This window comes from Solenopsis invicta, chromosome 16 (assembly GCF_016802725.1).
Source record: "Solenopsis invicta isolate M01_SB chromosome 16, UNIL_Sinv_3.0, whole genome shotgun sequence".
NCBI classification, from domain to species: Eukaryota; Metazoa; Arthropoda; class Insecta; order Hymenoptera; family Formicidae; genus Solenopsis; species Solenopsis invicta.
In genome coordinates this window covers 22,617,420-22,631,573 of record NC_052679.1, presented here as the reverse complement: position 1 = coordinate 22,631,573, position 14,154 = coordinate 22,617,420, and the positions used below count along the sequence as shown (strand labels likewise).

Below are 14,154 nucleotides of genomic sequence, written 5' to 3'. Positions count from 1 at the left end.
GTGAACAGAAACCTGGTCTAATGCATCACGCACACACGCGAAAGTGCCTTGTCGCTTCGGCATCCGCGCGAGATTTTTATTTCGATGGGAAAAATCGCATTAAGCTTTCCGCGGTAATAAAAGTTTCGTTCAAATCGTCGTGAAATAACGTAGATTAAAAGTCCATCACGAAAAATCTATTAATCACACCTTTGCAGTGGGATAGACATACAGAGTATCGTTTTCCGAATAATCAAATCCCGTTACGCTTTAATAATTGTAATGATAGCAACGATCTTGATAGCAAAAATGAGAAAATGATCGTGTGGTAAAATAATCTTTGTAAAAATGCTTTTACGGTTTCAGCGGATTTAGTGAGGAATTATAAAATAAAAAAGGAAAAAGACTGTACTTCTACATTTTGATATAATCTCCTGCTTAACAAGATGTAATTTCACACATACGTTTAGTCAGGCCGAATTAATACCAATATTAATGAATCATATACACGACAATCTATTATCTTGATACAATACACTGTTGAAAATAGCAGCAAACTTAATATAATATAACGGAAGCAAATTTCAAGCAGGTACATTGAAAAAATGTAATATTATGTAATGTTAAAAGTGCAATAAATTCCATGCTTTACAGTAATAGATACATTAAATTTAATATACTCGCGTATCTTAAAAATACGTTGAATTTTATGATATTTTCAACAGTGTAGCTAAAAAAACATCCTTAAACGGAATTAGTTTCGAAAAACTAGGAAGCGCAAATTAAATGTAAAATTTAGTGCGGGTCGTTTTGTTTTCAAAATTAAAACCACATGTAACTCACCGTATTAGCGACAATTTAAATGCAAAATACAAATTTGTATTATTTAAATAAATTGTAATTAAATGAGCTGTTAGTATTAATGCCTGTAAAACGTAATGATACATATCCGTCGGAAGAATACTGCGGTGGAAACCAGTGGAAGTTCTGTGCGGAATATTTGAAGTTTTCTTATTAACGTATCTTTAATACCGTATCTATAAGCGGTGCCAGTCAATAATTTAAACATGATCATTAAAAAAACGCGTATCGTTTTATTTTAAAAATGTCGATAAACCGATGACTTTATCATACACAACGTAAATTATCATTATAGATGCTATTTCTTGAACGCAATTACTTGCATTCATCATGAAGCAAATTTCTAAATCTGAAATTATATTTGCAGAATTTCAAAAAATTACAATTTCCATCAGAGTTTCGTATTCATCCGTAAGTGTAATAAGAATCTTATAAAGATTTCACCTCGAGCGTCTTTCATTTCGCCGCGTGATATGCCTGCAAAATTAATTTACGCTGAAAAATCGGATAAAAGATAAACCGTAATACGGTATAGTCGTGTGGAGAAATGTAAACGTATCTGCGGTTAATATTACACACCATTACGTAATTTAATCCGTGCACATTTGTGCGCCAGTATACAACCCACGTTATGACTATTACCGTTGCCTATTACATATCCACCGGATTCTCATAGAATGACTCTGAGAAATTACGCGGGAACAAAAGCGCCGTGCGATAATCTTTATTCAACCGAGGAGTTCTTTCCACAAAAGATACGATTTAAATGGTTAACGGTAAGACGAGGAATGCTATGTTTAGAAACAGATTAGTTTTCATGATGTAATAATGAAGTAAATATGTAATATGTAAAAAGTTTTACATTCTTTTTAAAAAATGCAATTTTATTTAAAGATGCACGCAAAAATGGAACATAAGACACGTGTTTAAAAGACAAAATATTCAGTGATTTGATTTTTGCTGTATAAATAGTAATGTAATCGTCGTTAATGAATTTTTTTTCAAAATTAATAAAATATGTAATAATGTGATGTGATACTTTGATGGAGAATTAAAAAATTCGCGTTACAGCACAAAAATAAGCAAATGAGCAAAACTGGAAAACGAAACTAGCTGTCGAAATTAGAATTCAGATTAAAAAAGTTGCAACGCGAGAAGTTGAAATTGAGATGCATCGAATTTCAGATATGCACGTTTGCAGAATGGCAATGCATATAACATATCCAGCATGATTTTAACAAATTGATTACGCGAAGCGATCCGTTCCTAGAAACCTAATTGACTTTTCCGACGAGTTCTATTTGCGAGATTTGGCCGAATGAATGGCCTGAAACTGATGTATCCTTTTACGAAATCGATTGCCGGTGTTAAAAAAAAAAACCGTTTTGGCAGAATAAAGCATTTTCGATATTGCGTAACGCGAATTAATTCTCACGACGCGACGGCGAACTGTATTTGGTGGTTTCGGCGGAACAGAGGGAAGCTTGACGAATAAAGTCTCCAAAATTGACATTTTTCAAACTGATGTACCGCAACAATTTATGGGATTGCGAACTATTTTCGCAGTGAGTCTGGCGGCTGAATACATTTACCAAATTGATGTTTCAAACCGCGATGATTTATAGAAACTTTTTTTTGTACGACAGCTTTTCCACAAAATATTTGCGATGCAAATATAGACAATGCGCACCGCAGTGGTGCGGCATTAAAAAGGGAAATGTATAAATGATAGCGTATTTAAATGCGATGTAAGTTACGTAGGCGTATGCCGCGCGCTGCATTTCCTTTTTATCCGAAAACCCAGCAATGTGGGCGAAAACGCGGGACAGTATGTTTGATGATATTATTGAATTCACACCGTTCCCTGCGATTTATCGAATTATCCGAGGCGTTTATTGTTTCGTGAATTCGTATGTACATTACGATTACAATGTTACACGTTCGATTACGAAGGAGAGAGAGCGTATTCACTATATTTTCGTTCAGAAGGTCCGTCGTTTATAGAACGCTCATTTGCTCGTATTTTAATGCATTCATTTGCATTATTTAGCGAGTGAAAAATTTTCTACAAACCAAGAGCGAGCATGTAATGTTAATAAATAATTAAGGACAAATTAACAATAGTGTTTTGCGAGAGAATGCAAATTCCAACATTAACGCGGCATGCATAGCAAATAAAGTTAGAATGTGAATTAACCTTCCTGCATTTTCATTTCATTTTCCGAAGGGTAACTGTTTGTTATCTTGCAGAATCAATTATATCCCTTAAAGATATTTTTTACAATAGAAACTTAAAGTTATCAAAATTAAAAACTGAAGGTTTCTTTAGGTTTATTCTTTTTTATCCTAATCAATAACAAAAAGTTTTAGTCGTTAATGTCCTATAACTAGCTACAGAGAAAAAAAATGAAAAATTTAATTTATCAACATTATTGCCTTCCATATCGTTCACACGTACAATCTTGACTGATATTTTGAATCATGGTTTACACTTTAAGTATTAAGTAACAATCATTTTGATAAATTAACATTTGCAACATTTTAATCAAGCAGAGCATCCGCTAAACAGTGTGCAATATACACATTAACATTGTACTGGTTCCAACTTAGGACTGAAACGTCTACGCTTTGTAATACCTCAAGATAATACATATTTTGCGATACACACGAAAATCTTGGCTTGTATTGGCATTATATCTCCTTTAAGTTGATTTATAATGGTTTTTGCAGCAAGAATTGCTATATTTTAACAGTTTTAAATAAATAACTTTTAAATGAGTAAATGGATTTAAATAAATTTTCGCACGAATATTTATTAGAGTTTTACTCGGCGTTTCATTATAGTATATGTAAAGATTTTGATTTAATTGGTAATAATAACTTTCCCACCAAAGCAAATAAATACTGCAAAACGCGATTTTACATAAGAATCAAGAGTAAACAGAAAATTAAATAAAAGTGAAATGTAGTCGAATTTTAGAGACGAATACTCAAACGTAATACTAGAGCATTCTATGAAATTTTTATATTTTAATAATGTTTTGAGCTATAACCTATACATCCTTAATTTCGATCTTCTTCCAACCGGTTTCATGTCCCGCACAAAAAAGCGGAAAATCGGGGAAAAGATGAATGGCGAGTTAAATTACGGCTAAGGTTAATCGACGTGGTGAAAACTGCTCGTTAACCGTTTTTTTTTTTTATTGTCCAGGATAATGCCTGCAGGAAGCGTAAGTTGACGTCGAAACTCGCAAAGCCTCGCTCGACACGCCGTGACGGAAGAGCATCCTTAGAAAGCAAGACCGCCGTCCGCGCACGTCGACACACGTGATTTAGCGGGAAAAGTTCGCGGATCGTGCGGCACGAAGCGAATCGGCATTACCTTTCTCCGCTAAACTCTCTATCGGTTGCGAACGATTGGAAGGAAATCCGCGGCTAAATAATCGCCTACCTGTCTAGCACATGTTAAAAGGAAGCTCTATGGTTTTCTTTTTTTCTCTCTCTCTCTATCTCTTTCTCTCTTCTGCCGGGTGTATGCTGCGCGTCTGACTCCCATCTCGCGGCACAGGTTGCGCCGAGTAGCGGTATGCAGGACAGTAGGTCGCCGTCTCAGTAGCGGTAGACCGGCAGTCCCCTTCTTCTCTTTTCTTCTTTTTTTTTCTACTTCTCGCTCCTCCCTGTCCTCCCAACCAGGTGGAGCATATCTTTTCCGAACGACTGCTCGCGACTGTCCTTCTTCCTTCCTCACGAGAAGCCGTACGGTCGCGTGCTCATTAAAGCATGTTACTCTGGCTCTCTTTAGCGGATTAACAATGTTATCAAAACGTTCTCCGCGTACACGGAAGAATAACAATTTTCATAATGTCCGGACAAAAGAACGGAGTGATGTTCTCTCGTATGAAAAGGTACAGAGAGTACTTTCGCGTCATCATCCCGGCGCAGCTGCTTTATGCTGATTCGTATTTGAAGTCATTTGTCTCCCGCAGCCAGCCGCTTCTCGCTTCTCTTCCGCTTCCTTTGACTACATCAGCGCCGAGAGGATTCCCTCTTCCGGTATTCGCAAGTTCACAGATATCAGCGTGTAGAACAGATGGCTTCTGTTCAGCCTCCGCTCGAAGTATCTACCTGTCTGTCTACGTGCTCTTTCGTTCTTCCTGTCGCTTTCTTTCTCGCTCACGCACTCATTCACAGACTCATTCGTTTGTGTTCTTTCGCTTTATGATCTCTCTTTCTCTCTTTCTGTCTCGCTCCTTCTTTCACTCTTTCTCCGACCGCCTCTTCTCTCATCCTACATTCTGTTTCACTCCCCGTCCCCCCTTTATATCTCACGTGCTTGATGATCTCGCAAGAGTCGTTCGGTCCTCACGAGAACCTCCACTCTTCTTCCACCACCAAACGCCGAACCGGGACTTCACGTATCCCCGAAGACGGACGGCGACTTATTCGCATTCGGGACCGACATGTCGCATCATCCGAAATTCGCCAGCAAAAACACGCATCGCCGTCGCAAACCCGGCGAGCACTGGTCTTGAGTAAGTGCGAATTACGTGTTCGATTTCGCGTAACGAGTCCGCGATACTGTGAACGTGTGCTCGCTGTGAAAATCTCGGATCGTACGATCCGAGATCGTTCTAAAGTTAAGGTGGCCCTTCGCAGAAAAAAATTGATCCTCGGAAGAAAATTTATCCGCAGTGTGGATATTTCGGATACCAAGGATGAGAAAATGATTTCTGTTGCTGTCACGATACTTTCGTAAGTCTCTGATTAGTACAATCGAGTTTCTAGGGGAAAATAAAAGGTAAATAAAATAGAACGTATTGATATTTTCACTTTGGATAATGTGTGAGTTTCTAGATACAAGATAATCTATCATTAATTTGTTCTTTATAATAATTTGTAAAATTAATTGTAATTTTAATAATCAGAATAACTCCATATTTTATAAATTGCCTTTTTCTCTTTCCCGACATTGTTTAAAATTATATATTCTAAAATTATGTAAAATTTGGTAACAAAATCGTAATTAATACATTAACAAGCTCATCATACGAATTTACAATCATTTGTTTTGTCAAAGTTTATATTGGAATATTATAATTGAGACATCATCTAATTAATATTTCCTAGGTAAGAAATAATTCCAGATTGTGTGACTTGCTCTAAAAAAATCATAAATAAGATTAATGAGTAATTAATTTAATAATAGTCCAAACATTTTTATTAGATATCTGAATCATACAATTCATTACAGTATCATTGCTCCAAAAATGCAATTAAATTAATAGTATTATAAAAAATTATGAGAAAATCTCCGTAATATAAATTTTCATGTAAATGTACAAGTAATTTAAAAAGGTTATTTTAAAAAATTGTCATATGTAACCGTAAAAATGATCAAATTCATCCTTTGGTACAATGTAAAATGGAAAAATTAGTTCATTAAATACACGTTTAGCTCTACTAAAAGTACAATTTATGTATTAGTTACGCAATAATTATAACCATATATTCAAAATTTAAACGAAATGTTTTATATGCGATAAAATTTATCATATAAAAAGAATTAATATTTAACTTTCCGAATAATAATAATTTTATTGTTCTATCTTATATAGGATGTCCAAAAATTCACAAATCAGAATATTATAACAAGAAAATTCTAGAAAAATTAAACAAAGTAGTTATTTGCAAATTTTTATTTTATACAATAGTATTTTTTTTTTTTTTTAGATAAGAGAGTTTAAAGCTGTCTAATCACAAACTATGTTTAGACAGTCGATGTTCGTGAGTCGTGCATGGCATGCGGTAGCATCAGTAACTGCATGACAGGTGACTTTCTAAACGTAATTTCTGATAGCTTTAGCACTTGTATTTCATAAACTACTGCTTAAAATAAAAAAAAGTTAAGCAATGTTTGCTTAATTTTTCGAAAATTTTTCTGTTACAGTATTTTAAATCGTGAATTTCAAAATACAATATTAATTTTTTAAAAAAACTATTAAGTTTTTATACACTCACAATTATTAATCTTATATCAATGATATCAATTTTAATTTTTAATTATTTCTAAAATATTTATTGCAAACAATATTTTAGTTTTCATTCCTTTCTCTTTCTTTTTGCCGCACTAAGAATTTTTCATGCAATTTTTCTCATCTGCAAACTGTATCATATCATAAAACATACACATTTTCAAGAAAGGTAACTGAAATTTGCTAGGCATTCGCGTCTGATGCGCCAGCGAGATTATACCACAGTTCCGCGATCCAATACATCATGCATAGAGTTTCCATTTCTGTCGCATCCTCTATAGGGTGTCGCGTCACTACCGACAAATATTTTATTCCACCGGGACGCGTGTGTATGTACAAAGTATATAAGAAAGCTGCAATAGTTGAATTCCCTTCATTCTATTTTTGATAACTTTTACTTGAATTTTCTTGTGTCTTTTCACTTTTCTATTTTACGATACACAACATTCGTTTTTAGAAAAATGAAAAACGTATACCTTTGAGCATTAATATCGAGTTCTTTGAATCACTCTTGATATTGATTTTCCATAGAAAATTTCTCTAAAGAAGTCTAAGCATTTATATATATATATATATATATATCAATTAATTAAAAATATATTTCACATTAAATAATAAAAAAATTATAAATTGTATTTCGTGCATGCAAAAAATAAAATTTAATCTTCTTATTTGACTTCAATTACTTTTTGATTAAAATTTGCTTTAACAAGATTCAAATGCGGCATTTAAACAAACGTTAAAACTTTCGTTTCGAAAGAATCACTTAACATACGCACGCGCTACACAAAATGTCCCAAAAGATATGATCAAGTTTCGGTATTAGTATTTTATAAGAATAGCGCAGATATATCGTGGATTTATGCAGATCCTTCGATACATCCCACGTGGCCTGCATCGTGGGTGACACGTAAAAGAACATTTCACCCGAGCGAATCGGGCGAAGACACGGCTCACGGCTCACAGTGAATAATTCCGTTCGCAGGTCCAGCTTGAGTCGCGCAGAAGTGGGCCGGTCAGCCCCGAGGCTGTAGGCCAGTTCGTATTAAGCACTTGAGGACCAGACGGAAGGAAATTCGTGAGGCAGAGACGAGTCGAAAGAGCGAGGGAGAAGGAAGCGGATTTTGCTAGAGGGAAGAAAAGAAAGCCGAAAGATTAACCGGCCCCGGGCATCTTATAAAAAAAAAAAAAAAACGAGTCTTAAAAGAGAAATAGGGAGAAAGAGAGAGATCGTTCTAAAAATCGATCACCACTTGTGCGGGCTGCAAAGATAATTGCGTGACGATAATGAGACTGACTTAGAGGTATCTCGTAGATGCCGAACGGAGATCATGATTCAACAAGTGAGGAAACGAGGTTGAGAGACTCGGCGAGCACAAAAGCGTCTGCGAATCAAGAATGAAATGTTCCTGCCGGCTGTTTCTGAGCGGAGAATTGCAAAGTGAAGTCCGCGTGGCAGAGAACAGCGGTTAGAAAATTAGACGCCGGTCTGCAGCCGGTCCTCGAGGCAGCTTACGTTTCTGCTGGCGACCAGACGTGCGGAAAATCGCGAGGGAGAGAAAAGAAGGGACTAACCTCGTCAAGGGCGAAGTCAAGTCAAAGCGAAGAAAAACGAGGGGTCGAACGAGAGTAATCAGCACGCGCCGTTCTAATGGATACCATTATAAAAGGAGTCGATTTTTAAATATTTTATTCTGCCCTCATCGAAGACGTTTCATTCGGACGTCTGTCGCGAAGCATAAAAAAAAAGAAAATTGGTTTTAGAAAATTTAGATGTTGTATATCAGAGAGAAATTTTATTCATCTGGTAATCACGGAGATCAATCTGCAGAGAACGAGAAAGCTAAACCGATTAAACGCGTGCTAATCAAATCAACGTGCAGAGCATACGAGTGGAACGCGCGAAATTAAGGAATAATATTTATGTAGAAACGAAGATATTGATTCAAACGAGAAAAGCGTTACTGGAGAAATTACATTTAGATGTTTGCTTAAGAGAAATTGACCACGCAGCCTACCTACGAGGAACCTGTTCTCTCGCGGTGCAAACAAAAGAATAATCACAGAAGTCACTCTCCTAATGAACAAAGAGAAATACTTATAGGATTGAAGTTTTAATTAGCATCATTGATTGAATTAATTAACGTCACTCATACAATGAGATACTTACGTAATAAATCACAATCGAATAAACGTCCGTCGTAAAACACTTAAAATCTGTTTGAGTGACAGAAGCTGCCGAAGGGTGAGCAAGGGTACGCAAATAAATTGACAAAGACATCATTGCGACGGACTGATCCTCAAATACATCGTAAAAAGTATCAATTTGAGAGGGAATACGCGTGAGGTGGGACGACGACCCAGGATTCGCGGAGATGCGTGGCTGATAGGTCAAAGATCGCATCGAGGACAGAGAGAAAGGACCGTGAAAGTTACGAAGCGGAGGTAGAAGAAAAGCCGAGCTGAGAAGTGGATGTCTCTCTCGGAGTGGTGTGTCCCGGAGTCGGTGGGACCGTCATAAAGGCGATTCTCGAGTGGCGTTTCCAACCCTCCGTCTCGTGAGAGGAATAAATAAATACGGGGTTCAGGCGCCTACGCATCGAAGGGAGATAGGCGTCAGGAAAGAAAAAGGCGGCAAAGTGGACGAAGATGAGCAGGCAAAGTGTACCACCCCCGAGCATCAATTCCTGCGAGAGAATCAGGCCGGAGCGACCCAGAAATACGATACAGAGGCTGGTATGGGGTCCCGGAACGCAGTTCCAGGTCGGCCATATCGGCATCCCGGAAGATGAGGGCTCAAATCCACGGATGGCGCTGAGAAGGTATGTGGACCGTATTTTGTAGAAATTATTGAATTGCTCGAATCTATATTGAACCTTACTGTTTCGGAGCAGCAAAGTTCTCGAACCTTCTCTCCAGACGTATAAACAACGTACGTTATCGGAAAAAGCGACGGTATTTACACAATCTTGTAAGAATTAAAAAGCAAAATTCAAAAAGAAAAAAAGATATAAAAAATAAGGATATAACTATTGTTGAGACATCAAAAAATTGTTTAAATATAAAAATAACGTTTTAGATAAAAAAAAATCATGGAATTGGAGCAAAATTTAGAAAATATTTATAGAGAGTAAGCGCAAATAATAAATACACAGAAAAAACAATTTTGCTGAAATACAGCATCTGAAAATAAGTAAAACCATTTGAAAAATTGTATCGGATATTTAACTTGGTTGCTAGAATGTCAAAACTGTTTGCAGCAACCTTATCATGCTTGGATATCTTACTTTTATCTGTAATTATTTTGATGGCCCAATATAAAATTATTTTCTAATTTAAATTTTTAAATGTCGCAACAAAATTATTTTTTCCATATACTATTGAAACCATAAAAATTTGCTCATATAAAAATGATTGTTTATATTAAAAATATCATGAGAAACGGAAGAGTTTGAGAATCGCAAGGGAACTCTCCATACTTTTAACGAACCGGTTTTAATTACACGGCTCCTGGATAAGAAGACGTCTTTCAAAGCGATACGCATATAACTACGTTTGCAATGTCCTTACGTTCCAGAGATGTGTCATCTTGTATAATGAACATACCGCTCCAGCTAATTAAGAATAAATAACGCGCGCGGTTACGGAGCACAGTACTTTTATGCGTCATATTAACGAGAAGGATCGTAACAAAGAACTCTATGAGGCAATAATACGGTTTATAATTACATTTTGATTAGCGTGTACGTCGACGTGAGATCGCTTCACCGTCACGCATGTAACTAGCAGTTATCGAATCGCATTGTATGTTCCTCTCTCGAACCAAGAATCGGAGATAATTACCGCCATAACCGTCAGACAGACAGCCGCGACGTGTAATAGATTTATTTAATCTCGCTGTACGCGTCGCGCACTAATGGAACATCGAGAGAGAGGAATCACCGTGACAATCAATTACACGAAGATGATCAATCAATAGCACGCATAGAGGCCACGGTGCAAAAAGCAAGCGGTGAGAATTATTCGCGCATAATAGGAAAAATAGAGACGCGAGCTCGCGGGGCCGCGCGATAAATCCACTTAACGCGCCCGTTTCCTAATTACAGTAATTCACGCGGTAATAAATCGCCAGCGGAACTATTTGTCTGCGAGGCGAGATGAATTAAACGCATCCTCGACGCAACTTCTTAATAACGGTAATTCCCCATTACCAATTGATTGCTGTGCTTATGCGAAACTAGCTAGTTGGGCAATTAACGCCGACAGTGGCTCATTAATTCATAATCACGTGTGTATCGCACAATGAAACATTTATCGCGATTTTCATTAATCGTGAATCGTGATTAGGTGAAACTTTATCCAACTTTTATCTAACAAAATTTATAAGCTCGTTTCAAGTGCATTCAATCGAGCGTTTCACGGTAATCCGCCTTTTATAATACGTTCTGATTATGTTACATGATTTTTAAATGTACATTTGATGATTTTTAGATGCACATTAATATTTACAAATAACGGTCGGACTTTAATTTCGATTTAATGTGAATTTAACGTGATTCCATTTAACATGAAAAAAAGTACTGTGACTTATATTTTATTTGCTATATGAATACCACTCAGATTTCAATTTATTCAATCGTATAATTGGATTATATTAATAGAACAGAATATAATTTTATTTAGTCTCGCTCTCCAGTTGCAATTTCTATTAGACTATATAAAATAAAATATCGAATACACAATAGGGCACATTAATCGCACAGATTTGTATATATTTCAGATTAAAGTTGAATTACGTCGGGCGTCACCAACAATTATATAATAAATCCAAACTATAATCGTTAGTGAATTATTAGTGTACGTGCTGATATCAATATTTTCACAAATCTCCGCAAATTCATATAATCCTCAATCATATATTCTACCTTTACTACATCCAATAATTATTATTTCACAGCACCATTCATGCTGCACGATAATGAATAACTTGTATTAAGTTTCCAAAGCGAACAATTTTCTAAAACTTTTGATATGATTCTTATATAAAAAATATGTGATAATCCTTTTATTTACATTTCTGTCGCATTTATGTGTTTGATTCTACGTGTAATTTATCTAATATAAAGATCGCATCTACACGGTATATAAAACAAAAATTTAGCGTTGAAAGTGTAATAAAAATACAGTCCCTTAAGTGTAAAACTTTTTGCTGCTAAAATATATTTCACGCCAATTAAAGCGTCTTCGCTGTCATAAGTAAATATTAATTGTATACAGCGAGCAAATAACTAAGATTAATTAGTTTGCATCTTTGCAGTTAACGCTTGATTTACTTTCTTGACGTTCTACACGGAAAGAACAGTTTACATTAAAGTGTCTAAAAATTTAGCTCGGGTACAGAACGGAAATTTTTGTTAAACCATCAAAATAATTATGTAGGACGCTTAAATTGGTTGCAGGAATGTCAAAATTTTCCGCTCGAATGTCCTTTATAATTATTTTAACGATCCAACAAACTAATTTTTAGATCTGTATTTACATGCAGTTGGAAAATTTGTGTTAAGTTCAACATAAATACATTGCATGTTTCAAACAGTCCACTTGAATTTTTAAATTAATTCAACACGCGATGAATATATTAGAAAGTAACACAAATTATTATGTACAAAATTAACACAAAAATGTAACACGTTTAGCAAATTCGATTAAACTGCACTAGCGCACACTGGTGCACATTAGAGCCGTTGTACATTAATCGTATTAAGAGTAAAAGTGAAGAGCAAATAAATCAAATGATAAAATACGTATTTCACTGAACAGCACAGTAAAATATATTGAAGAGTTTGCGATTTAATTTCGCTTATATATTTCTATAATATTAAATACATATTTTTACATCTCAATTTCAATACTGTAAGATGCACTAGTGCGCACTAACGCTTCCAATCGAATTCGTTATTAGATACAATTTGGAAATAAATTGTGAAAGCATATTTTTTTCAGTAAAATTAACATTTTTAATATTATGTTGAATGTTAACACATATATTTTATTCATTTATTGTAGAATAATGTTTCAAAACCACTATTATTCTTATGTTTTCGTTCATTCTCACACTCATAACTTGCATTATTTTGACACTAAGAATCGAATATCAATTTAATACAAAAAATTTAAATAGTATAACCACATTATGTTAAATTAACACTCAGGTATGTTAAAAATTCAACATAAAATTTTAACAAGGACTGTTTTTAATATGAATACAAAATATTTTCTACTATGTAACTAAACCTTTAGACACCTCTCAGCAAAATCGCTCCTTAATCACACGCATAATGCTAACAAAATTCTATCGTTATGTGATAACAGGCAGAATAACACGATAACTACGTTTTTTTTTCCAGACTATTGAGATTGTACGAGGGCAGACAATACAGGGAAGCAGCTGGCTTTCTGATGAAGCTGCCGCATTATACCTTAAAAGCTGCATTACCGGATATTCCGGTAGACCTGTTGATCGAAACGTTACCTCACAGCCTCACCTTGCTGGAGGCGCTCTATTCCCGATTGGTAGAACTAAACGTCAGCGACACGAAGATCCTGCGAATCGAGCAGGTCCTATGGAGGATAGTACACCTGATATCGACCAGTCAAGACCATTTCCGACCGCGGATCTGGTGTAAACTTCTCGTGTCATTGAACAGATTATCGCCCAACACGAAGAACACGCTGTTATCAAGAAGACGTGCCCTAGAGAGAGCTGTAGAAGGACTCGGCAAGCATGGATTAGTGCCTTCCTCGCAGACGAACATCTCAGAGAATTCTATTACACCGAATCTAGTACCATTGCCGATGGCACTGAAAGAGGAGCTTGAGACGCGGACGGAAGCATACAAATTAGCGTTGCACAAGATTGAGAACTTTGGCAAGCACTCTGGAACCAATAAAGGTAAATGCTTCAATTTTATTGTTAATAAAGACGTTATGTGATACTGAAAAGTTGGCACGCATTACGAATCGAATAACAAAGAGATGCTTCTATAATCTTTTGATATTGTTGTTGTTTGATTTTTACACGGAAAGAACAGTTTGTGCTGAAATACCTAAAAATTTAGCTATATACAGATCTAAAAATAATTTTGTTAGCTCAAATAATTATGAAGACTTTTCTAGCATGACTAGTGATACTACGAAAAGTTTTGATATTTTAGCGACCAGCTTGAACGCCCCACATAATTATTTTACGATCTAACAAAAAAGATCTGTTATTTCCAGATCT

The 14,154-nt window shown here is 35.7% G+C and overlaps 1 protein-coding gene across 5 annotated transcripts in view; it reads left to right on the top strand.

Moving 5' to 3' along the window:
* LOC105206534 (hypothetical protein) overlaps nt 1–14,154 on the top strand; it is a 47,441-nt gene that overhangs the window by 14,106 nt on the left and 19,181 nt on the right. The window contains exons 2-4 of one of the 5 annotated variants that reach the window (XM_039458411.1): nt 4,052–5,372; nt 7,858–9,694; nt 13,280–13,824. In XM_039458411.1, the coding sequence (XP_039314345.1) occupies nt 9,522–9,694; nt 13,280–13,824 (718 nt within the window). In that variant the 5' untranslated portion in view covers nt 4,052–5,372; nt 7,858–9,521. Of the gene's footprint in view, nt 1–3,737; nt 5,593–6,573; nt 6,670–7,857; nt 9,695–13,279; nt 13,825–14,154 lie in introns of those variants that run through there. The other 4 variants (XM_026131504.2, XM_039458410.1, XM_039458412.1 and 1 more) reach the window with 4 other exon arrangements.